The sequence below is a fragment of the Neoarius graeffei genome, chromosome 3 (assembly GCF_027579695.1).
Source record: "Neoarius graeffei isolate fNeoGra1 chromosome 3, fNeoGra1.pri, whole genome shotgun sequence".
Taxonomy (NCBI): domain Eukaryota; kingdom Metazoa; phylum Chordata; class Actinopteri; order Siluriformes; family Ariidae; genus Neoarius; species Neoarius graeffei.
In genome coordinates this window covers 47,198,804-47,223,001 of record NC_083571.1, presented here as the reverse complement: position 1 = coordinate 47,223,001, position 24,198 = coordinate 47,198,804, and the positions used below count along the sequence as shown (strand labels likewise).

Sequence of the window (24,198 nt, the reverse complement as noted above, 5' to 3'; positions counted from 1 at the left end):
TTGATTTATACAGACATCATGTGACAGATCATGTGACACTTTGATTGCACACAGGTGGATCTTAATCAATTTATTATGTGACTTATGAAGTGAATTGTTTGGACCAGCTCTTATTTAGGGGTTTCAGACGAAAGGGGGTGAATACCTACGCACACTACGGATTTCTGTTTTTTCATTTTAATTATTGTTTGTGTCACAATAAAACAACAATGTGCACCTTTAAAGCTGTAGGCATGTTGTGAAAATCATATAGAGCTAACCCTCCAAAAATCCATTTTAATTCCAGCTTGTAATGCGACAAAACAAGACAAACACCGAGGGGGGGTGAATACTTTTGCAAGGCACTGTATATGTTTCTCCTGTTTAGATTTTTCACCTTTTTAAAATGTGTAGACATCACTAAAAATGGCCTGTATATTATATAATCATCATACCTACAGAAAATACAAGGAGATACGGAGAAAAGATGCAAGTAAGCACAAAGCAAAGTCGACGGAAATCAAAACATTAGGCATGCCAATAAAACTTTAAAAGACATTTACAAATCACAAAACAGCCAGGCTCATGACTGGGATTTATTTATTTAAAAGAGAGAGAGAGAGAGAGAGAGAGAGAGATGAATGCAAAACAAACCTTGAGGCACACGGTGAGATTACCGAAGTAATTACATTATCATAAAAGCATGCCACAAGTCCTTTTCACTCATCAGAAGTGCTGGGATTTGTGGCACCTTTAATCATAAAGTTCATAACGATAACAGTTCGCTCAGACACACAGGTCTCTGTCCACTCACCAACACTGGGCGTGATGCCACCTTCAATCAGACTGGAACACAGCTCGATACGACCAGCACCTGCATACACAAGAACAACGTCAAATACTCATTTTTACTGGCAAACATGATGGGAAAATGGCATGATGGCAACACTATGATGTTTAGAGAACTCAGAGTAAGAAATAATTTGTTATCTAATGTGCATTTGCAATTGTACCTCCTCTTTCTGCGTTTATTGCGGACTCAACTGAATCCACACATACCTCCATCAGGAAGCCTTCTGCCATCCTGAAAATAGAAAAAGGTGTTTAACCCTCTGGGGTCAAGAGCTTCACCGGCGAAGTTCGGCAGGTTTAGAATGAGTCGGTCATGTATTTAGATAAATATCTTCACAAATTTTTATCATACAAGCATGATAAACATATTGACAGAAACGTTATACTTTTTTTTTAAAGATTTTTTTGGGGCTTTTTCACCGTTATTGGATAGGACAGTGTAGAGACAGGAAACGAGCAGGAGAGAGAGATGGGGAGGGATCGGGAAATGACCTCGGGTCGGAATCGAACCCGGGTCCCCGGATTTATGGTATGGCGCCTTATCCACCTGAGCCACGACGCCCTCGGAAACGTTATACTTTACACTTTCCTAAAGGCCTCTGCATGTTCTTGCGACAAGGCTTTCGCAGATAGCTTTTCGCAGACAGTTGTAATTTATCGTTGAGCGGGGAGTAATAGGCGTGTGCGATGTTATTCACCGCCACAACGCAAGGGGGCGCGAAGTCGCGAAATCGCTAGGAGTAGTTGGTGGGTGTGGTTAGTGGAGTGTTTATCCTCCGGTTACTTATAATGACTAGAACTGGAGTCGTATAGATGTCCGTACTTCCTCACTTCCTCGATCAACCGCTCTTCGTGCTGCTCCATCTTCGCTCGTGTTTTTAAAAATGGCGGTCGTGAAAACAAAACAAACCGTGAAAGTAGGGAAGCGGACGTGCGTGTACAGCGGATGTAGAGTGGACCAATCAGAGCCCTCTTGTCTGCAAGGCTGTCTGCGGTGGTCACAATTTTTGGGAGGTGCACACAGAGCGTCTGCGAAGGGGGGGGGCTTCGCAGACGTCATCTGCGACGCCATCTGCGAGGACTGGGTTGTCAGCATAAACTGGCCTTAAGTGGCCACTGCCAAATAATTTTATATTTGTTTAAATTACCTAAATTAGATGAAACATAAAACTTGTCACCTTACTCAGTCACACCAGAGTTGAAGTGCTGAGTGCCCACTTATGCATTCATAAAAGACTATTCACATGGTAACGGCATGATAATCACTTTCACTCTTTCGCGGTGGGAACGTCCACCGTAAACAGGATAAAATCTGTCAGCCATAGTTTAGGCTATTTGGAGGTAAAACGTGTTGCAAGATGGCACACGGATTTTATGCGCTTCGGATGATTCAGGACAGCGATTCTATCCACCTATCCATTATCCGTAACCACTTATCCTGTGCAGGGTCGCGGGCAAGCTGGAGCCTATCCCAGCTGACTACGGGCGAAAGGCGGGGTACACCCTGGACAAGTCACCAGGTCATCGCAGGGCTGAAACACAGACACAGACAACCATTCACACTCACATTCACACCTACGGTCAATTTAAAGCCACCAATTAACCTAACCTGCATGTCTTTGGACTGTGGGGGAAACCGGAGCACCCGGAGGAAACCCAAGCAGACACCGGGAGAACATGCATACTCCGCACAAAGGCCCCTGTCAGCCGCTGGTCTCGAACCCAGAACCTTCTTGCTGTGAGGCAACAGTGCTAACCACTTGAACGCCCCAAGTACTATATCCTCCTGGGAAACAAGAAAAAAACTGTGTCTCTCAATTTTCTCTTTTGTTGTGATTTCCTTACTAGGAATTTCCCAGCAACCCTCCTAGTCACATGATATATCATTGGAAAGCCCAGGATGTACTCTTTACGAGGCACCAGGATTCAAGTGAATAGCTTGAAAGAGTAAGAGGGTGTGCACGTAAAATAAATGTCAACTACAGAGGACACAAGTCTATGGGTTGGTTCTCAGGAGGATATAAATAACACTAAATTGAAAAAAATAAAAACATAATGGATATCCAAATCCCAAAATTCAAACCCTGAAGACCTACACAATAAACAAATACCTGAATAGTTGAATATCTGGGTCCAGCCCTACGACATGGATAGTTCGTGCAGACTGTGCTGAAATTTACATCGTGCTCACAGAAGTGTACTTCGGCCATAACGCATCCCACAGATGCCAGTGTAGCAAAATCATCAGTGTTATTCACTGCAACTGTCAGTGGTTTTATGTCATAGGTGATCAGTGTACGCCACTATGACAGAATGCCAATACACACTTGAAACAGCATTGAAACAGTCGACAAAATTTTCTCTCTCTAAACTCTCCGGGCTCATCGGCAGTACCAGACTTGCACTCCTCCCTCTCTTAGAACTACAAACGTCTCCTGTACATTTCACTAGAATCAGTAAACGAGACCGTCAAGGACACCGTAGCTCACTCCGGCCCCGTCTAGTCCAGAAGGAACAATCTAAAGTGGGCCACCTTGCGCAATAAATGCTGCAAGCTATATACAAGTTATAGTTGCAACCAGAAGTTTATATACAGTTTAGAAAAAGACACACAAGCTTTTTTCTCTGTGTCTGACAGTAAAATTGAGGAAAGTTTTCCTGTTTTAGGTCAGTTAGGATTTATTTGTAAAATGTCAGAATAATTGGAGAGAGAATTTTTAATTACTTTCAAAGTCAGAAGTTTACAAACACTAAGCAGGGATGAGAGTGCATGTTGAGAAAAAAATCTGAAAAGTAGCAGGGGGGGGGGCAGCCCGCAGGTCCCCAGTGGGGTCCAGGGGCAATGTCTCGGTGAGGGACCAGGGGGAAGCTGATGGATTTTGGCGATTTAGGCTACATCCACACGACAACGGCAACGAGATGTTATTTAAAAAAATATCGCGTCCAAATGGGCAACGATCAGTAAAATATCAGGTCCATATGGCAACAAAACACTTGCTGAAAACGATGCAATACACATGCCACACCTCTAGGGGCGCTGTAAGACGGTCCCTTCGGAGACACCAGAACAATAGAAGTAAGGACGCATGCGCATAAACTATTATGCGCGAGACTTCATATTAGCCACAAAGTCAGAAAAATCTGTTCGTAAAATTACATTATAATGACCAAATACAATGAAAAGTATTTTTCCAGTCTCACCTGTGAAAGGTAATCCCATGTGATCTCGTTTGGACGGCAAACCTGTTGGTACAGTTAAACGCAGCACATGAATGAGGCATCTTTATTCTCCGCTTTGACCCATCCAATATGGCGGCGAGGATGACGTATGATTCTACGTGGAAGGCGGCGTCTTTAATGGTCCGGAATAAATTGAATGCTACACGGTGATGGATTAATTTGTTCTTCTACGCCCTTTTTTTGAGGAATGTATTGTAGGACTTAAACCAAAATCTGAAGAGGTGAGATCGCGCCTTTTTTTCCCTATTTTTGCTGGCGGGATTGACTCTGCCCTAAGGGCTATTCTCTTTCTCTCTCTCTCTCTCTCTCTCTCACTTTGCACCATTACACAATAAATATTCACAGTGAAAATATTTTGTAAGCGCGTTTCATGAACCAAGTTATAGGATTTGTTGACAACTCGCATCGAGTTCGTTACACTTCTACCCGGCGTGAAGCACTCACAGTCGTGGTTGTGACGTCATCGTAAACAAATCCGTTCTACTCATCCAGACGACTTCGCAACGGCAACGTTGCCAGATCTTTCCACTCTGGAACCCGTTCTCAAAAGATTGCATTTTGGGGCACCCAAAACGCTGGTGCCGTGTGGACGCCAGGCCGAAACGATAAACAATTGTATCGGATTCACCTGAATCCGTTGCCGTGTGGACAGGGCCTTAAACACCCAAAACCCATTAATTTTAGCAATGAAATATATGTATTTTTCTCGAAGTTGATATCCCAATTCAACATGCCATCAAATTAAACTTTTGTATCATGACAAGTGTTCTTTCTAAAATATCATATCCCACCTTGTTTGACTTTTTCAGCATGTTCAGTGCAACCTTTTAGGTTTTGGAACAATAGACCCATAAATCAGGGATGAGAATGAAAAATATTTTAAAAGTCTGAAAAAACCGGGGCGGGGCCCGGGGGGGGGGGGCGGGGCCCATGGGGCTAATGATTTTTGGCTATTTTTTTTCCCCCAAAATCATTAATTTTATCAGCAAAAAGTTGCAATGTATTTGGAAATAAATTCCCCTTCTTGGTGGACTCCCAGGTGAAAATGATTAATATGGTACAAGAGACTTGTTTTTAATCAATTCACATTTGATGATTTCAAAAAAATCAATGCACCTTTTAATATAAACGAGCTCTACAGTATATTTCTGCATTTTTGCTATTCATGTCTTTGAATACTCTAATCCTTTAAAATGAAGTGCAAACCAGAAAAAAGTTCTGTCATATAATTCTCTTAAGCTTTCTTCTGATGTTATCATGGTCGCAGGAGGTCTTGCATATTAAGCAGGCAACATTCAACATCACTTATCACTTCCCTTTCAACTGTTGTGTGGACTAACTAGGTTTTATCTGGACAGGATGTTGTGTAATGTAATGCATATACCATAAGGTCAATTTGAAGATCGAGATGGTGATTTTGAATTAAAGAACAGGCATGTACAATGGGCATTACATATTGGAATTTTTTTTTAAATCAAAAACTATAAGTTCATCTCAGCCTAAAGTTTGGGCAGACGCTCCCGCGCGGCACATGCCAACAATTCCGTCCCCCTATGAAATGAGCAATAAGTAGGAGAGTTATACACGGTATCATACCTAAAATTTCATCAGAAATATAGATGAGATACTATGATTCTCCCCAACATGCTACATTAGATAAGCTAACCCCATTTATAAAAGATACACACTTATATATGACATGTAATTGATATATATTTTTTGGGGCACGCACTCTCTCTCTCTGCCATGCCGATCCTGTAGGCTGCACTTAACTCCAGTCCTCGAGAAAAGAGATAAAAGCCCGCCCACACTGAAAGCTGATTGGCTTATTTTGCTGAGTAACTCAATCAAGATGCTCTTTGTCTGGCATGTGCTACATGAACAGGCACACAGGCAGTGTTGCCAGATTGGGTGGTTTTAAGTGCATTTTGGCGGGTTTTGAACATACAGTGGGGCAAAAAAGTATTTAGTCAGCCACCAGTTGTGCAAGTTCTCCCACTTAAAAAGATGAGAGGCCTGTAATTTTCATCATAGGTACACTTCAACTATGAGAGACAGAATGGGGGGAAAGAATCCAGGAAATCACATTGTAGGATTTTTAATGAATTAATTGGTAAATTCCTCGGTAAAATAAGTATTTGGTCACCTACAAACAAGCAAGATTTCTGGCTCTCACAGACCTGTAACTTCTTCTTTAAGAGGCTCGTCTGTCCTCCACTTGTTACCTGTATTAATGGCACCTGTTTGAACTCGTTATCAGTATAAAAGACACCTGTCCACAACCTCAAACAGTCACACTCCAAACTCCACTACGGCCAAGACCAAAGAGCTGTCAAAGGACACCAGAAACAAAATTGTAGACCTGCACCAGGCTGGGAAGACTGAATCTGCAATAGGTAAGCAGCTTGGTGTGAAGAAATCAACTGTGGGAGCAATTATTAGAAAATGGAAGACATACAAGACCACTGATAATCTCCCTCGATCTGGGACTCCACGCAAGATCTCACCCCGTGGGGTCAAAATGATCACAAGAACGGTGAGCAAAAATCCCAGAACCACACGGGGGGACCTAGTGAATGACCTGCAGAGAGCTGGGACCAAAGTAACAAAGGCTACTATCAGTAACACACTACATCACCAGGGACTCAAATCCTGCAGTGCCAGACGTGTCCCCCTGCTTAAGCCAGTACATGTCCAGGTCCATCTGAAGTTTGCTAGAGAGCATTTGGATGATCCAGAAGAGGATTGGGAGAATGTCATATGGTCAGATGAAACCAAAATAGAACTTTTTGGTAAAAACTCAACTTGTCATGTTTGGAGGAGAAAGAATGCTGAGTTGCATCCAAAGAACACCATACCTACTGTGAAGCATGGGGGTGGAAACATCATGCTTTGGGGCTGTTTTTCTGCAAAGGGACCAGGACGACTGATCCGTGTAAAGGAAAGAATGAATGGGGCCATGTATCGTGAGCTTTTGAGTGAAAACCTCCTTCCATCAGCAAGGGCATTGAAGATGAAATGTGGCTGGGTCTTTCAGCATGACAATGATCCCAAACACACTGCCCGGGCAACGAAGGAGTGGCTTCGTAAGAAGCATTTCAAGGTCCTGGAGTGGCCTAGCCAGTCTCCAGGTCTCAACCCCATAGAAAATCTTTGGAGGGAGTTGAAAGTCCATGTTGCCCAGCGACAGCCCCAAAACATCACTGCTCTAGAGGAGATCTGCATGGAGGAATGGGCCAAAATACCAGCAACAGTGTGTGAAAACCTTGTGAAGACTTACAGAAAACGTTCGACCTCTGTCATTGCCAACAAAGGGTATATAAAAAAGTATTGAGATGAACTTTTGTTATTGACCAAATACTTATTTTCCACCATAATTTGCAAATAAATTATTTAAAAATCAGACAATGTGATTTTCTGGATTTTTTTTCCTCATTTTGTCTCTCATAGTTGAGGTATACCTATGATGAAAATTACAGGCCTCTCTCATCTTTTTGAGTGGGAGAACTTGCACAATTGGTGACTGACTAAATACTTTTTTGCCCCACTGTATGTTGGGCTGGAAAACGTCAGCAGTATCTGGCAACACTGCACACAGTCTCCCTCGCGCGCGCACATTCTAAGATGCGTGATGCAGACCTTAATGTTGCGCACGCATGCTCTTGCTCGCTTCTATCAATATGCAGAAGACTCCTGGAACTTCCGGGAGACTTGGGATGTCTGCATTATAAGGTGACCACAGATCGTTAATCATAACCCCCCCCCAAAAAAAATTTCTCAATGGATTTACATAGATCTCAAAAACGATCATTTTGGTCTGAAAAAGTCGGAAATCCGCCAATCGGCGGAAAATTCTCATCCCTGACTAAGTTGACTGTGACTTTAAACAGCTTGGAGCATTCCACATGATGATATTTTGGCATTTGAAGCTTCTGATAGGCTAACTGACATCATTTGAGTTCACTGGAGGCACACCTTCAAACACAAGGGCCTCTTTTCATGACATGGGAAAATCAAAAAGAAATCAACCAAGACATCAGAAAAAGAACTGTGGCTCTTCACGAGTCTGGTTCATCCTTGGGTACAATTTCCAGATGCCTGAAGGTCCCATGTTCATCTGTTCAAACAATAATATGCAAGTATAAACACCATGGGAGCACACAGCCATCATACCACTCAGGAAGGCGACACATGGAAGATTCTCTGCTCAAATGAGACTAAAATTGAACTTTTTGGCTATCATGGGAAATGCCATGTGTGGCACAAACCCAACACCCTGAGAACACCATTCCTACAGTGAAGCATGGTGGTGGTAGCATCATGCTGTGGGGATGTTTTTCATCTGCAGGGACAGGAAAGCTGGTCAGGACTGAAGGAAAGATGGATGGCACTAAATACAGGGCAATTCTGAAGGAAAACATGTTTGAGTCAGCCAGTGGTTTGAGACTGGGATGAAGGTTCACGGTCTAGCAGAACAATGACTCCATGACATATTGCTAAAGCTACACTGGAGTGGTTTAAAGGGAAACATTTAAATGTCTTGGAATGGCCTAGTCAAAGCTCAGACCTCAAACCAATTGAGAATCTGTGGCATAACTTGAAGATTGCTGTACACCAACGCAACCCATCTAACTTGAAGGAGTTGGAGCAGTCTTGCCTTGAGGAATGGGCAAAAATCCCAGTGGCTAGATGTGCTAAGCTAATAGAGACATACCCCAAGAGACTAGCAGCTGTGATTGCAGCAAAAGGTGGCTCTACAAAGTATTCACTTCAGGGGGTGAATACCTACGCACACTCCAGATTTCTGTTTTTTTCCTCTTAATTATTGTTTGTGTCACAATAAAACAATTTTCCCCTTTAAAGTGGTAGGCATGTTGTGTAAATCAAATTGTACTAACCCCCCAAAATCCATTTTAATTGCAGCTTGTAAAGCGACAAAACAGGACAAACACCAAGGGGGATGAATACTTTTGCAAGACACTGTATTACAGCCAGAACTACTCTCAGAGCAACTGTTAGAGAAACATAGAAAATGAAACCATGCTTTAGTTGAGAAATATGTTGCACTTTGCCAGAAAGATTATTATTATTATTTACGTTGAACTGATGAATAATAAACTGGTAGTTCAAGTCCATGGTTCTCAAAGTGGGGTTTTGGGAATCATATTCGATCCTTTTATATGTGATATTTTCATTTTGTGATAAATTTTAGTGTTAGTTCTTTTTTAATACCCCCCCACAGACACACAGAGGTGGACAGTAACAAAGTACATTTACTTGAGTACTGTACTTAAGTACACTTTTTGAGTATCTGTACTTTACTTGAGTATTATTTTTTTGGAAACTTATGACTAACTTCACTACATTTGAAAGGTAAATATCGTATTTTTCACTCCACTACATTTCTGTCAAGGTCCTCATTACTATGAAACGGCTTTGAAAGTGGATTTTTTTTCTTTTCTTTTCTAAAACGTGATGGTTTTTTCGCAGGTGACACTGAGACAGCTGATCAGTAATCACTCGGGTCACGTCACGTCCATAGACTGTATAAAATCAAGTTCAATGATTTCTTAGCAGCGTTATTTAACACAATCAGTTGATGACAGAATGGAAGGAGGCGGTTCTTCTGGAAAATGCACGCACCCAGGGCCCATGAACCCATGTTTCAGTTTTCTGAAAGAATTAAAGACTCGTTTCGTTTTAAATGGTTGCTTTGTTTGCCGAAAACGAACCACATCACGGCCTACAAAAACTCGCCGTCCAACCTGCAGAAGCATATTGAGGTATATAAACGTTTTATTCCAAGAGAAAGCTTGTAATGAAGTTGTCTGTGCTTTTAGAGCTAGCGATAACGTTGCAATAGCTATGCAGTCTGGTTAGTCAAATGACTTTCTGTTACGTCCCCGAGGATTAAGTCCAGGGAACGGGCGAGGTAACAAAGTACGTCAACCGAGAGAAGAAGAAACAACAAAATAGAGGGGAAACGGAAATACGTGAGTTTATTTATAAAACAAAAAAGATAAAGGAGCACAACAAAACGGAAAGCAAAACCCAAAACCAGTCCCTATGAAGTCAAGGTTGCGCACCTAGGGGCACCGCGACACCAATATTAGCACACACACACACACACACACACACAGCGTAATCGCTGTTATCTGAAATCAGATTTCAATTATCCACACAGCATAACTGCTGTAATCCAACACCAAAAAACACACACAGAGTAATCTCTGTAATACAGGGTTAAATTGCGCACGCACGCACACAGCATCCACAATCGGCCTGACGACCAGCTGTGTACTCCTTGGGCGTGGCCAACGGCCCCGTCCGTAGGTTTCCCCAGGTCTATTAAAACAGCCGCTTCCAGTGAACAATTAAGCGCCAGCGCAGCTAACCACTCACAGCAACAGTGGAGGGTGGTACCTGGAGAGAGACATAAAAAAAAAAAAAAAAAACACCCCCTACACCGCAGCCGTAACACTTTCAATGGATTTCCCGCCAAGTTGCCATCGCCTTGTCCACGGCTAATGTTAACGCATAGCTAGTTAACTTGGACACAGTTGGTTCGCATGTAAAAACGGAGTTACGCTACCATGAATAACGTTAACGTATCTGAAGTCCTTTCAGAAATCTGTTTTCGCATAATCTTGCTACATAAACAACGTAGAAATCTTTCTTTTCTAGTAACGTTAGCAACTCAATATGATTTTGAATTTGAAAAGAGTTTGCAAGCATGTCGGGTGGAGTTTCACTGACTAGCTAGCTTAACGTTAAACCACCATGATGGCACAGCATGCGCTCATTTTGTAAATCCAGTCGGTGGCTTCAGAGGCATTAGGTTTTGTAAGCGTTGTGGCAATAATACAACGATGCGTTGACAGAAAATTTACTTTTAATACTTAAGTATTTTGAAAAGCAAGTACTTTAACTTCAGTAAAAATTTGACTGGACAACTTTCACTTGTATCGGAGTAACATCTGACCAGCGGGATCTGTACTTTGACTTAAATAATGACGTTGGGGATTTTGTCCACCTCCACACAATTTAAGAATATCAGCGTTTAACTGACTGATGCCTGACTTTTTTTTTAAAATACCCATTTCACCTGTGGAGTCTTGCTGGGATGTACGTATGGATGCTGTCAGTCCCCCACTTGAGTTTGTTGACGGTGTAGTGGCTGCTGCTTTATGTCCCGGGGCTCCCTCATGCCTGTGTGACCTTCTGGCTCTCCCCTTTTAGTTATGCTGTCATAGTTAGTTTTGCAGGAGTCCCTGCTTGTACTCAGTGCAATATGTATACTGTTCCTACTTATTCAGGTAACATTGGGGATACCTAACAACCTGTGTTTTCTCCCCCCAAATCTGTCCCTCTTATAGCCCTTTTCCACCAAAGCAGTTCCAGGGCTGGTTCGGGGCCAGTGCTTAGTTTGGAACCGGGTTTTCTGTTTCCACTGACAAAGAACTGGCTCTGGGCCAGAAAAAAAAACGGTTCCAGGCTAGCACCAACTCTTTGCTGGGCTGGATGGAGGAAAGAACTGCTTATGTCAGCAGGGGGGGCGGAGTTGTTAAGACCAACAACAATAGCAAGACCGCGAGAGGGCGCCATTTTTAAATAAGTGACGAGATATCATGGACACAGTAAAGCAGCAGTCATCCATTATTGTTGTTGTTGTTGCTGCTGCTTCTTCTTCTCCGTGTTGTTGCTGCTTCGATGTTCGTGCCAAGGTTTATGCAAATGCAGCGCTGTAACTGATGTATACAGCGACGTAATGACATGGCTCCCCTTAGCACCCCGAGCTATGGAAAAGCAAACTGGTTCTCAGCTGGTTCGCAAGTACCCCTTTTCCACCAAATCAGTTCCAGGGCTGGTTCGGGGCTGGTGCTGGTTCACAACTCGTTCAACTTGCGAGCCAGCTGAGAGCCAGTTTGCTTTTCCATAGCTCGCGGTGCTAAGGGAAGCCACGTCATTACGTCGCTGTATATGTCAGTTACATTGCTACGTTTGCATAAACCTTGGCGCGAACATCGAAGCAAAAACAACACAGAAGAAGCAGCAGCAGCCACAACAACAACAATAATAATGGATGACTTCGCGTTTGTACAGCTGCCGCTTCTCGTCGCTTAAATGGTGATCTTTCGCGGTCTTGTTATTGTTGTCAGTCTTAACGACTCCACCCCCCGCTGACATAAGCGGTTCTTTCCTCTGGCCCAGCAGAGAGTTGGTGCTAACCTGGAACCGGTTTTTCTAGCCCCAGAGCCAGTCCTTTGTCAGTGGAAACAGAAAACCCGGTTCCAAACTAAGCACTGGCCCCGAACCAGCCCTGGAACTGCTTTGGCGGAAAAGGGGTGAGTTACATGTTGGTCCTGGGATCGAGACGCTGACCTCTTCTGCTCCTCGGACCTGCCTGATCCAGCCTGGTGCCCTGTGTCTGGCTGGAGTCTCATCGCATCGCTCCTGTGGAGGACGGCCCCATGTGGACAGTTGAAAGTCACACCTGGAGGACGCTCTGGACACTTATGCCGCTTTTCCACTACCAACGCGGCTGAGTTGGGCTGTTGGAGTTGCATTTCGACTACAACCGCGCTGAACCGTGCTGGCTGGAAGTGGGTGGACACATTGGGTGGAGTTAGCGAAAGTGGGTGGACGTCACGTGATGTCGTTAGGCGGCGCAAACAGTGACATCAGTGAGCTTTTAAGCGGTAGTCTCACGACCCGGATAGTAAACAATAAACATGGAGGACATGGAGTCGTTAGTGTTGCTGGTCTTGATGCTGTGGTTTGTTGTCACCGACAACGCCAACAGATACTGGCAAGAGCGTATAGATGAGGCGAGGTGCATAAGGCTTCAGAAATTCTCGTAATTCTTCTTCTTCCGGGTTTACGCTGTTTACAGATCCCAGCGTGCTCGCGGGGCGTGTGTGGGCGTGTGAGGACACTCCTCCTCACCAATCAGTGTACAGGGGAGTGTCTGCTCGCCCCCAGCCTCACTCGGCTCGGTTTGGCTCGCTTCAGCCCCACTCCAAAACCGTGCGAGTTTTGGGTGCTGAGTAGGGCTGAAGCGAGCTGAGTCATGCTGCTCTAAGGTAGTCGAAACGCGAGCCGTGTCGGGCTGAAGTGAGCTGAAAAAGGGTAGTGGAAAAGGGCCATTATAGTAATGCTTTTATGGCTGAGGACTACAGTTGACTTTCTAACTTTAGGACTGCAGTTGTCATGAACAGTTTTGCACTCAAGTATACATCAATGAAGAGTTATAACATCAACGAAACTGACTTCTTGTTAAAACTGTTAATATTATAGTCATGCTGTCTGTTGTTGCCCAAATGAGGATGGGTCCCCTTTCGAGTCTGGTTCCTCTCGAGGTTTCTTCCTCATGTCGTCTGAGGGAGTTTTTCCTTGCCACAGGCTTGCTCATTGGGGATAGATTAGGGACAAAATTAGCTCATGTTTTAAGTCGTTCAAATTCTGTCAAGCTGCTTTGCGACAATGTTTATTGTTAAAAGCGCTATACAAATAAACTTGACTTTCAGCCATTTATAGCAAGTCACCTTTCCGCCAACGGCGCATGCGCACCAGATTCACTATGCGACATACGTCATTTCGTACTTCTGCCTAATTGAAACCATGAAGTTTCTTTGCGTTCATTCTCTCCCTGCGTTACACATTCAGTACCGCTCGAAGTTACAGTGAAATTCTGGACGGAAATATGAAATAAAGTGTCGAAAGAAACTCCCCAAGCCGCTCTGTTTATCGTTAGCTGTCGAGTCCGTTAGCCAACAACAACAGTTTCACGCAGCTGCGGTGAAACGTCATGAACAGTTACATACAGATTTTACAGTGTGCTTTAAACTTTCATAAAGTGTCTTTCTGTTTTAAAGACGGATGATTTTCTCTAATAGTAACCACTGCTTTAATTTCGCTGTCTTTTGATTACCTTCTTACTGTTTTGGCTTCACATCAGAGTCCAAGTGTTTTAACCAGAGCCATGCGAGTTGCGTCATTTCCGGTTGTTGTTTTCTCTCCCCCCAGCAATGGCGGATCACTGAGCTCATACTGAAGCCATCTGGCCGCCATCTTACCACTCACATCGCGTGTATTTGGCTTGTGTGTTAAACTGTCCCAGATAGCAATAGGTCAGTGGCCCACTGGCGGCCCACCAGTGGCAGAGTTGTCGGTCCAACGGCGGCTCCCACCAGTGGCCCACTGGCGTTTTGCTCATCGGTTCTTTGGCGGTCCGCCGGCGGCTCAAAAGCGGTTTCAGATAAAGGGCCGCCTTTTTACCGATTGTTACCCACCATTTTTTTAATAGCCTTATTATGGCCATATAATTCAAACAAGGCATTAAAATGAATATAAATGGAATTCAATTTATGATCTAAATTAATATAAATGTATACATGTAAACATATTATCCCACAGACTGACCACACATAAGGTTCAATACATTTTGTTTATTTTTAATGTGTTAACGGTTTTTATATGAATAAATAAATAACTAAATAACAATTAATAATTTATAATATCACATTTAAAGACCAGCCAGGTTCAATACATTTTTGTTTTTTCAATGTGTCTACGGTTTTAAATAAATAAATAAACAAACAAATAAATAACAATTAACAACGTCACATTTAAAGATCAGCCAGGTTCAATATTTTTTTTATGTTTTTACAGTTTGAAGTAAGTAAATAAATAAATATGAACAATTTATAATAAATATATAATACATAAATATAAAATGACTAGTTCAAATATTCCCCATCTCCCCATTGCCCACTTTTTTCTGCCTGTCTTTTCTCCCTCCCTCTCAGTCAGCTGCCCCCTTTAGGTACTTCGCAACTTCTTTTTGCAGGTCCTCTTCTGTTGCTGTGTGCACCACTCTCCTAACAGCTCCTGTTGTAAAACAAGGAGTAAGTAAGAAAAAAATGCTTTTGCCAGGGGTTGTAAATACTTCACAATAATGATTCAAAATGTAAAAAAAAAAAGTTTTTTTTTTTAGCTTACTGTGTAACACATTCTTCAGGTGTAAAGACTTGAACGCCACCTTTCCTCCAGCACCAGTCCAATTTATTTGAAGCGCCAGGGACTTCCTCAAAATACGGCCCAACATCCTCTTCACCGCGTCTTTGGTGGTTTTCCCCCCCAAAACAGCAAGTATGTTCACCTGGAATACAAAGACCAAAATTACAATGGCATAACATTCAGTCAAACATCTTAGCTGTTTGATAGTTCATCTGTAACCTTCAAATACAGTGGGTATGATGTTGAAAATTGGAAACATATATATGATTTATTGTGCACACATCGCTCCCCTTGGGAATGGGATCAATTTTAGCAATGCTCAATCAGTGGGATCACCTGGCTCTCGCCAGATCTGTGTGTTTCCGCACAGCTTTATGAGCTACTCGTGGATCTGGGTGGATTTTCAGATTTACCCAGGCAGCCTGACCAATCCGGCTCGCAGGGCTTTCATAGATGTAACATTGTCGACAAATCACTTAATTCAGGGAGAGGTGTAAAATGAACTCATTTCCAGAAATGTTACAGTAGTGCTTTAATTGTCAGACAAGTGTTTTTTCCAATCATGTGCAAGGATTTTTAATAAAACATTTGGAGAGCTAAGCCAGAGACGGTATTTTAAGACAGGAACTTTGGCTAAGCGCACTACGGCCATAGTTACAGATAAATGTTTGTGGAGCAACTCAGAGCAACATTCATCACGAGAGCCAGGTTAAGACTTGTATGCCTTCAAATTCATATTGCAACATTTTAAAATCCAGACTTACCAGTTGGTTTTTCAGGTCAATGTCAGACCCAAGCTGCCTCTCCAGCTCCTCCAGTTCCTCCAGGTTACTGAGGGGCATGTTGGTTTCCTGGACGAGGCAAAGGTCTGCCACACCAGCACCCCCTAGCTTCTGCAGAATGGCCGTATTTGCAGCCACCTGCTGCTTAACCTCCTTAACCTCCTCCTCAATCGTCCGGAGGTGCTGCAGAACAAGTCTGCAAAAATCTATGAATCAAAGACAACAGATTAGAAATGGTATAAGTATAGATGTAGTAATTCAGATACTTAGTTTCCATTTACACAGCTTTCAAACAACATCAACATCTGTGTTACTGAAATTGACATAATCAAGGATGAATGTATGGTGTCCTTCTCAAAACAAAAACAAACAAAACTTTCATAGCCCCTTAACACACGCCATTCCACCAAAAGGACGCTGTAATGGCCACTGAGAAAAACTTTACTGCCATAGTACCACTATGACAGTGCATAGGGCCTTTAGTAATACATTACGACTTGGTCATTGCCATTCTGGTAACAGCTATTCGGCTAATTTATAACAGGGGCTGTATCTTAAGGGGTTAGTCTGCTTCTCCTTTAATATTGGTGCCAGATAAATGATAATTCAGTTCTACCTTGCTGGATGCTGATTTGCTGATTTGATGGATGATGCTGTGCCTGACTGGTAAACTCTGTTGAACAGATTGGAAATGTGGTTAGTAAATAGTGAGATGGTGCAATGCTATGATTACACTGAATGCAATGTTATGGCATTATACTTAACTGATACTTTTGTCCAAAGCAACTTATAAAATAGAAAATGAACAAAGTAACATACACTGCGTTCCAAATTATTATGCAAATGACATTTTTCACTGGTTTTCCAAAATAAATAACTAAATGACAAGTCATCATAATTTTCCAAGTCATCAACCGTTAGAGTACAAAGCAAATGTTTTTGAACGAACCTTCCAACTCGCAGCTTCAAAAGTGACTTGTTTGTTGCTTTGTAATAGTATTTTATCATTTACTCTCTTGTTCTGATGTATTTATCTGGAAGAACCTTTCTTAATGTGCCTTTATCTGCACAAACCTGTGTGCGCTCTGAATCAGCTACACATCCAGTAATGCAACTTGAACTGTAAGATTTTTTGATTGAACTAGGTTTTGATTCCAGTAATTATCACCTGCTAATGCTTCAAATTTCATAAATGGCCATTTTCAGTTCTTTACAAGAACAACATCTTTTGAAACTCTGCTTTGCATAATAATTTGGAACAGTGCATTTTCAGTTTTTCAATTTTTAAAAAAATACCGTTATCATTGGAAGGTTCGTTCAAAAATATTTGCTTTGTACTCTAACGGTTGATGACTTGAAAATTATGATGACTTGTCATCTAGTTATTTATTTAGGAAAACCAGTGAAAAATGTCATTTGCATAATAATTTGGAACGCAGTGTACAGTGGGTATGATAAGTTTACATACCCCTGTTCAAATGCCAGGTTCATGACATAAAATAGTTTGTCTTTTTTGTCATTTTTTTACATCATGAACACCTGGCATTTGAACAGGGGTGTGTACATTTTCAATAGGCACTGTATTATGTATTTACCTCCATGGCTGGATGTTCGAAAAAGAGGTGACTTCGATGGAAGCTGTGGTGGTGCTGGCAGAGGTGAAATCGTTGGAAGCTGTGGTAGTGGGGTAGAGGTGATGGTGGTGGTAGAGGCAGGGTGGTGGTGGTGGGGAGCTGTGGTGCCTGACTGGTAAACTCTGTTGAACAGATTGGAAATGAAAAGGCGTGTTTAGTGAGATTATTACGGCAATGATTATTATTGATTATTACTGCAACTTTTGTCCAAACCCAAAGCAACTTATAAAGTACACATATGAGTTTACATACCCCTGTTCAAGTGCCAGGTTGTCATGACGTTAAATAGTTTCTTTTTGTCATTTTTTTTTACATCATGAACACCTGGCATTTGAACAGGGGTGTAGACTTTCAATAGCCAATGTATTATGTGTATACCTCCATGGCTGGATGTCAGAAAAAGATGTGAGGTTTCCAACGGGGGACTGGCTGCTTGGTTGGACAACACTGCAAACAGAGTGAAAAGACACATGATATACAAGTATTCATGGTAATTAGAAGACCAAATCATGGTACTAAGTACACAGTGGCCAATATTACCTGCAGGGTAAGTACTGGTCCTGGTGACTGAAGGGGTTCTGTGTGATTGACTGTACACTGTTTGAAAGAGATTAAGACTTAAATGGTTATCTAAGAAGCATATTCATTGCAGTACATTAATTACCAATTACTAATTAATTTATGAGCATTAGCAGTGGTTGTACCACCTGATATCAGAGCACAATAAATGACATTGACAATGACATTGACCCATTTACCTTCATGGCTGGGTGGGCGCTGTGGTAGTGGTGGTAGAGGTGGGAGTTGTGGTGGTGGTGGTAGAGGCAGGGTGGTGGTGGTTGGGACCTGTGGTGCCTGGCTGGTAAACTCTGTTGAATAGATTGGAAATGAAAAGGCGTGTTTAGTGAGATGATACAATGCTATGATTACACTTAATGCAATGGTATGACATTATACTTAACTGACACTTTTGTCCAAATGCAACATAAAAAATAAACAAAGGAAGATATGCAGAAGGCCTGTGTCAAATGTGGGTGCATGAAATGTAAGGCAACACAAAATGAAAAGTAACAGAGACCATGAAAAAAGAAAAATGAATTTCTTTTCAGAGATATCACTAACCTGAATTTGGTACAGAAATTTTCTCTGGCAGTCGCCGAATTTTTGGAGCCGGAGGGAAATAGGGACAGTCATCTTCTTCATCACTGGATTGGATGAATTTCATGTTTGGCCTAGAGATTACACAAGTTACAAAATGTTAAAGAATGTGACATTGAGGGCAATATCATTGGTACAAATAATATTTATGGTTAGTTAAAAATATAGAAAAGGCTATATAAACCAGACAAGTAGTCTGGTTTATATAGTCCACTTCCTTAGTTCACCTTGAAGAACCCTTATGTTGATATTTCTAGTTTCAGGATATGACCTCATGTCTGCCAAGCAATGTAGGTCGATGTAGAACATCGAACAGGAGGCTCCTGCATGTTGGTTACTTACTCAGATGCCATGATTCAGCTTCACCTCACTTTGAGAAGTTTGTTACCTCATCTAAGCGAATCCAGTATTTCTTTGCATAAATGACCAAAGTAATTAAATATTGTTGTATTGATTGAGTTGACTTAGTATTTATGCATATTTTGATATATTTGTGAGTAATTCAGTAGTTATTTGGTAGATTGTGTCAAACCTGTCTAGATCACATGCTGCCTATGTAATTCAGTCAATCTACCTCCGTTTATATATTAGTGACTAGTATGATGCAAATATTATCTTACTTTCTTTTTCTTTTCATGGTCTCCTCATCTGTCTCCAGCTTCTCTCCTCTTTTTGCTTTAAGGTAGTGGCCGTGGGCCTTTTCGTATGTGTCTACATAAAAAAAAACAACAATAGCAAACAAGCAAAATTCAAATAGTTGAATTGTCTCCTTTTCTCCCAAATCAAAATGCTGCATTATGATATTTAAATATACAACCGAGCCTACCTTTAACTTTAAGCACCTCAACTGGATGAAGTGTCCAACAGTTGGGGTCAGGGGTTTCATTTTGTAGGGCAGCCTTTTTTACCTTGTCCAGCGTTTTAAAGGGAGGCCAGTAACATTTATCTTCTATGAGCCATGAAACAGGCACCACAAAAAACAAGCCCTCCGCGGGGAAGGAAACGACTACATACATTTCTGTGGAAAGAAGAAATAGTTACACTTAAGTGGGCTTGCCAAGGCATCTTAATAATCAATTCCTACAGCTACAGCATTTCCTAAATGAGATGGGAAACCTGAATATATCACCTGAACAAAATTGTGATTTGAACACTTACACCAACATAAAAAACAGCAATCCTACTGATGCAACATTGGTAGCCCAGCAAAGCCATCCTTAACTGGAAGGAGGACATATTTTCTCTCTATGTGTGCAGCTAGAGTGTGATGCAGTTGAGGTGTCAGGGCAGACAGATGGTAGATGCCAACTTCAGATGACTCGAGTGGGTAGTCAAAGAGGTTGCAGAGCTTTGAGAAGGACCTAAACACTATGTGCACTTCTGCCTTGTTGTCAACTATGATGTTTTCGATGACCACTATCCTTCCCCCCGCTAACTCCACACAACTGTCACTTGTTGAGACCTGAATGATGACCCTCTGAACATGCATTCTTTTAAATTGTTTTATGGCAGTAAGATGCGGTGGTACAGGGCCACTGTAATGTTCCATTGTTAGGCCTGACTCGATACTTAGACACTCACTGGACTTAAACCTTTTTTCAGACAAGCGACGAATGACCTGCTCTAGGGGCTTGTTGGGTTTCCGGATCGTTGTTTTTAGCTGGCCGAGGAAATTTTCGAAAGGGAAGCAGGATACGTTGTCTAACGCTCCATATGTCTTTGTTTCCTCACTGAGGTGGAGTAAGGCATGCATATTGTACCCAATGTACTCCCTACCATACAGTTGGTTGCAGTGTTTCACAAATGCCAAGAGTAGACTGTGTGCATAGTCAGCATAATCTCCCACTAAAGATACACTAAGTAAAATGGTCATGGCCACAGACAGCAACATGAAGTTGTTGTAAATTGCTGCTGGTACTCTGCCCTTTAAGCAAGCTGGCCCAGTGTATAGCAGGAATGAGCGAAGCTCAGTAGCTTTCCACCTCTCAAAATCAGTAAGAGTTCGGGGCTTCCGGTTGAATTCAATGGGGAAATATGAGCGATAACCCAAAAGCGTAGTTGACACCTCCTGCACGACAGCTGTACCTACTCGAGTGTGCAATGGCTTCCTCATCCAGAAGTATAACAGTTTCCGCACTACCCCTAAGCACACCACATGCATATAGTCATGAGGAAACTGTGTGACTATTCCAACTGACAAAAGATTGAATGGACTAAATCCTGTGAAATGCTGCTCATCACTAAACTCATCAAATGTTTCACTGTCCAGTCTAGGTGGTGCATCTGATTGTGGAAAGGTCATTCTTCCTTGGTATGTCACTCCCTTTTGATGGCATTTGTGACAACTGTAGAACCCAGTGTGTCCCTTTGACCTTCGGATAAATGCCCGTGCAGGCGCGTCACAGACCACTGCTGACAATGCTATAGCGATAGAAGCACCCTGGTAAAAAAAGCCATCTCTCTCAAGAACACGTGCGTCACTGACAAACTCATCTAGAAACTCTAGTGTTGTAGGTTTCTGATTTCCAAAGTAGATCCCGATAACAAATGGCTCCCTGTTTGTCTGTACCCGATTCTCAAAACACTCAATGAGCCCTAAAATAGGCCAGAACTGTGCATTTGAGCTTTTATAGAGGGGCAGGCCATCTATGTTCACTTGGATTGTTAAAGACGGGCAAGTCAAAGGAGTTTTTTTGTTAGCAAGATGAGAGGAAATGCCATGATCGAAGCCAAAATGATAGTAGCTACCGCCTGAAATATTTTTAACATGATACGTGGTTTTTGTTTTTAGTAACGTTCTAGGATTTTTTGGCAAGCCATGCAATTTTCCAGAGAGAAAAGATAATAAATCTGCCAAAGCAGCATGGCTTATCCTTCTCCTAACTGCCCATTGAGCAAGGTGACTTCGTGTGTCTTCGCCTGAAGAACAGATTTCCTCACTGCCATCACTGTCATGTGCATGTTCACTGGACTGTTCATCCTCACTCACTCCACCACTGCTCTGTCCTGAATGGACCTGCTCACTCACTCCACCACTGCTCTGTCCTGAATGGACCTGCTCACTAACTCCACCACTGCTCTGTCCTGAATGGGCACTATGTCCTGGTAGGGGTTCTACCCCACTGCCCCCATGAGTAAATTGGACCTCAGTCACTTCATATGACACCCCTTCCCCCCCACACTCTGCTGAAGAAGTTAGGCCTATACTCAGTAAGTCTGATTCAACGCCTTTAGCAATCCTTCTTCTCTTACTCCAGTAACTAGACATTGCGCCACAAGTGTTGCCTATTACCTTAAATTACCCCAAATTACCTTACAGACTTGTACTCTTGGTGACCTGTAAAGGGAAAAGAGACAACATATCACCATCTGTCTTATTACAAAGCTGCATCAACATTCTCTCTCTCTCTCTCTCTCTCTCTCTCTCTCTCTCACACACACTCTCTCTCTCTCTCATCACCTAGGTTCACAAAATGTTTTTTATACGTTTCTTTTTACTACGTTCATAAACATTAAATATGTGAATCAGCATTTGGGATCATGTTGAGTGGCGTATATTTTAAATTCTGTCAAATACATATGTCGTGTTTTGGTTACAGCTTACTGCATAACTGCCGGTAGAAGAAGGCCTACCTGAAATATTGATACTGTGATACTGTGATATTTCGGTGCACGACATTGAAGAAGAGTTGGTGTAAGGAGTGAGTAAAGTCACAGCCCTATTATTCCTTAAAATTTCTGTGGTAAAGTGAACAGGTTTACATGCCTAGTCCTGTTCTTCCTTCTTTATAATTTTATACTCGTTCACGTCTAGTAGCCTGTAGAACAAATCACTGCTGGCAATACACTGACACTGGCTGGCATTTGTATCATTTCCAAACGCTTCAATTCAATGTTTTAAGGGTTTTTAAGACCCCGCGGGAACCCCGATGTTGTCTACACATCAGTTGCAGTAGCTGCCTCAAAACACCAGCGGATGCAGACATGAACTCCAGAAACAAAACAATATCGGGGCGATAGCTATGATAGCTAGGCTAACAACCATGGACAGCCAAGGCGAGGAAAGTTGCTGTGCTGACCTGAAACTTTTTTTTTTGTCACAGGACAAATGTTAAACCCCATCTGTCATCTATTAACCAATAAAGTTGCCTTCATTTTTAAAAAGTCGGACAGGTTTGCCTAGCAAAGGCTACATCAATCTACATGCAAAACTGATTGTCAGTTAGGGTAATGAAGAATTAGTAAGTTTAGTGTTAATAAATTAGAGATTAGCGTTACTGAGGTAAATGTTGGTGTTATTGAGTAAAGGTTAGTGTTACTGAGGTAAAAATTAGTGTTATTAAATAAAGGTTAGCATTATTAAGATAACACTTAGCATTACTGAGGTAAATGTTGGTGTTATTGAGTAAAGGTTAGTGTTACTGAGGTAAAAGTTAGTGTTATTAAATAAAGGTTAGCATTATTAAGATAACACTTAGCATTACTGAGGTAAATGTTGGTGTTATTGAGTAAAGGTTAGTGTTACTGAGGTAAAAGTTAGTGTTATTAAATAAAGGTTAGCATTATTAAGCATTACTGAGGTAAATGTTGGTGTTATTGAGTAAAGGTTAGTGTTACTGAGGTAAAAGTTAGTGTTATTAAATAAAGGTTAGCATTATTAAGCATTACTGAGGTAAATGTTGGTGTTATTGAGTAAAGGTTAGTGTTACTGAGGTAAAAATTAGTGTTATTAAATAAAGGTTAGCATTAAGATAACACTTAGCATTACTGAGGTAAATGGTGTTATTGAGTAAAGGTTAGTGTTACTGAGGTAAAAATTAGTGTTATTAAATAAAAGTTAGCATTAAGATAACACAGCATTACTGAGGTAAATGTTAGTGTTACTGAGGCAAAAAAAGTGTTATTTCATAAAGGTTAGCAATAATGAGGTAAAGTTTAGCCTTTACTGAGGTAAAGGAGAGTTACTGAGGTAGAGGTTACCATTATTGAGGTGAAGTTTAGTGTAATTAAGTAAAGTTTCATGGATAGAATTTCTAGGCACAGCCAAGGGGCAGAGGGTGTCTTAATACAGGCGAGTACACTTTCGGATAGCCAAAGTAATTTCCCCCCTTTCTCATATGTGAATAAAAACACTTCACCCCAGGTGCATATACGAGGGTGATATGTAGGCTACTTTATTTATCCTTCGTTGGCTAATTATGTCAAATTGGTAAGCCATCATGTCCGTTTTCTGAACGAGTCCTAATGAATGAGTTTGTCTCTGTCTTGCTGTCAGAAACGTCATACCACAACAGTTCACGAAGTTTTGAAGTGTAGGCTAGCATTACGTTTACTATAGTTTTTGTATATGATAATTTTAGAAGAGATAAGAAGATGGTGTACTTACCTAGTCCTATTAAGTTGTGGCTGGTTCTTCCGTCCGTTGTCGTCTATGGGTAGCGGTCCTTCAGCGGTCCAAGGATGGCGAGCCGCCACTGTCTTGCGCAGTGGATTCGAATCCTCGCGCACCATCGCGGGGCGCCAACCAAAAGCCA

The 24,198-nt window shown here is 41.9% G+C and overlaps 2 protein-coding genes across 2 annotated transcripts in view; both read right to left on the bottom strand.

Annotated features, from left to right (window-relative positions):
- Window positions 1–14,088, bottom strand: part of cutc (cutC copper transporter homolog (E. coli)) — a 47,859-nt gene extending 33,771 nt beyond the window's left edge. Inside the window, exons 1-3 of the mRNA XM_060916911.1 lie at window positions 14,003–14,088; window positions 993–1,063; window positions 794–853 (exon numbers count right to left, since the gene is read on the bottom strand). Of these exons, the coding sequence (XP_060772894.1) occupies window positions 794–853; window positions 993–1,062 (130 nt within the window). The 5' untranslated portion in view covers window position 1,063; window positions 14,003–14,088. The remainder of the gene's footprint in view (window positions 1–793; window positions 854–992; window positions 1,064–14,002) is intronic.
- A 787-nt stretch (window positions 14,089–14,875) lies between these two features.
- Window positions 14,876–22,981, bottom strand: LOC132882559 (max-binding protein MNT-like). Its single transcript, XM_060915653.1, has 11 exons — window positions 21,977–22,981; window positions 19,491–19,682; window positions 19,285–19,375; window positions 18,629–18,738; window positions 18,265–18,375; window positions 18,047–18,103; window positions 17,885–17,953; window positions 17,468–17,628; window positions 15,855–16,055; window positions 15,073–15,232; window positions 14,876–14,961 (listed from the first exon to the last, which is right to left on the bottom strand). Exons 2-11 carry the CDS (start codon window positions 19,678–19,680, stop codon window positions 14,876–14,878), a joined length of 1,236 nt encoding a protein of 411 aa, XP_060771636.1. The 5' UTR covers window positions 19,681–19,682; window positions 21,977–22,981.
- Between the last annotated feature and the right edge of the window lie 1,217 nt (window positions 22,982–24,198).

What these genes read in the sequence shown, in the direction of transcription:
- LOC132882559 (XM_060915653.1), bottom strand. Translation starts at nt 19,680, where the DNA reads ATGTATGTAGTCGTTTCCTTCCCCGCGGAGGGCTTGTTTTTTGTGGTG. An exon ending in ACCATGAAAAGAAAAAGAAA is followed by an intron (nt 18,739 to 19,284) that starts GTAAGATAATAT and finishes TGTAATCTCTAG; the next exon opens with GCCAAACATGAAATTCATCC. An exon ending in TTGACCTGAAAAACCAACTG is followed by an intron (nt 15,233 to 15,854) that starts GTAAGTCTGGAT and finishes TTTGTATTCCAG; the next exon opens with GTGAACATACTTGCTGTTTT.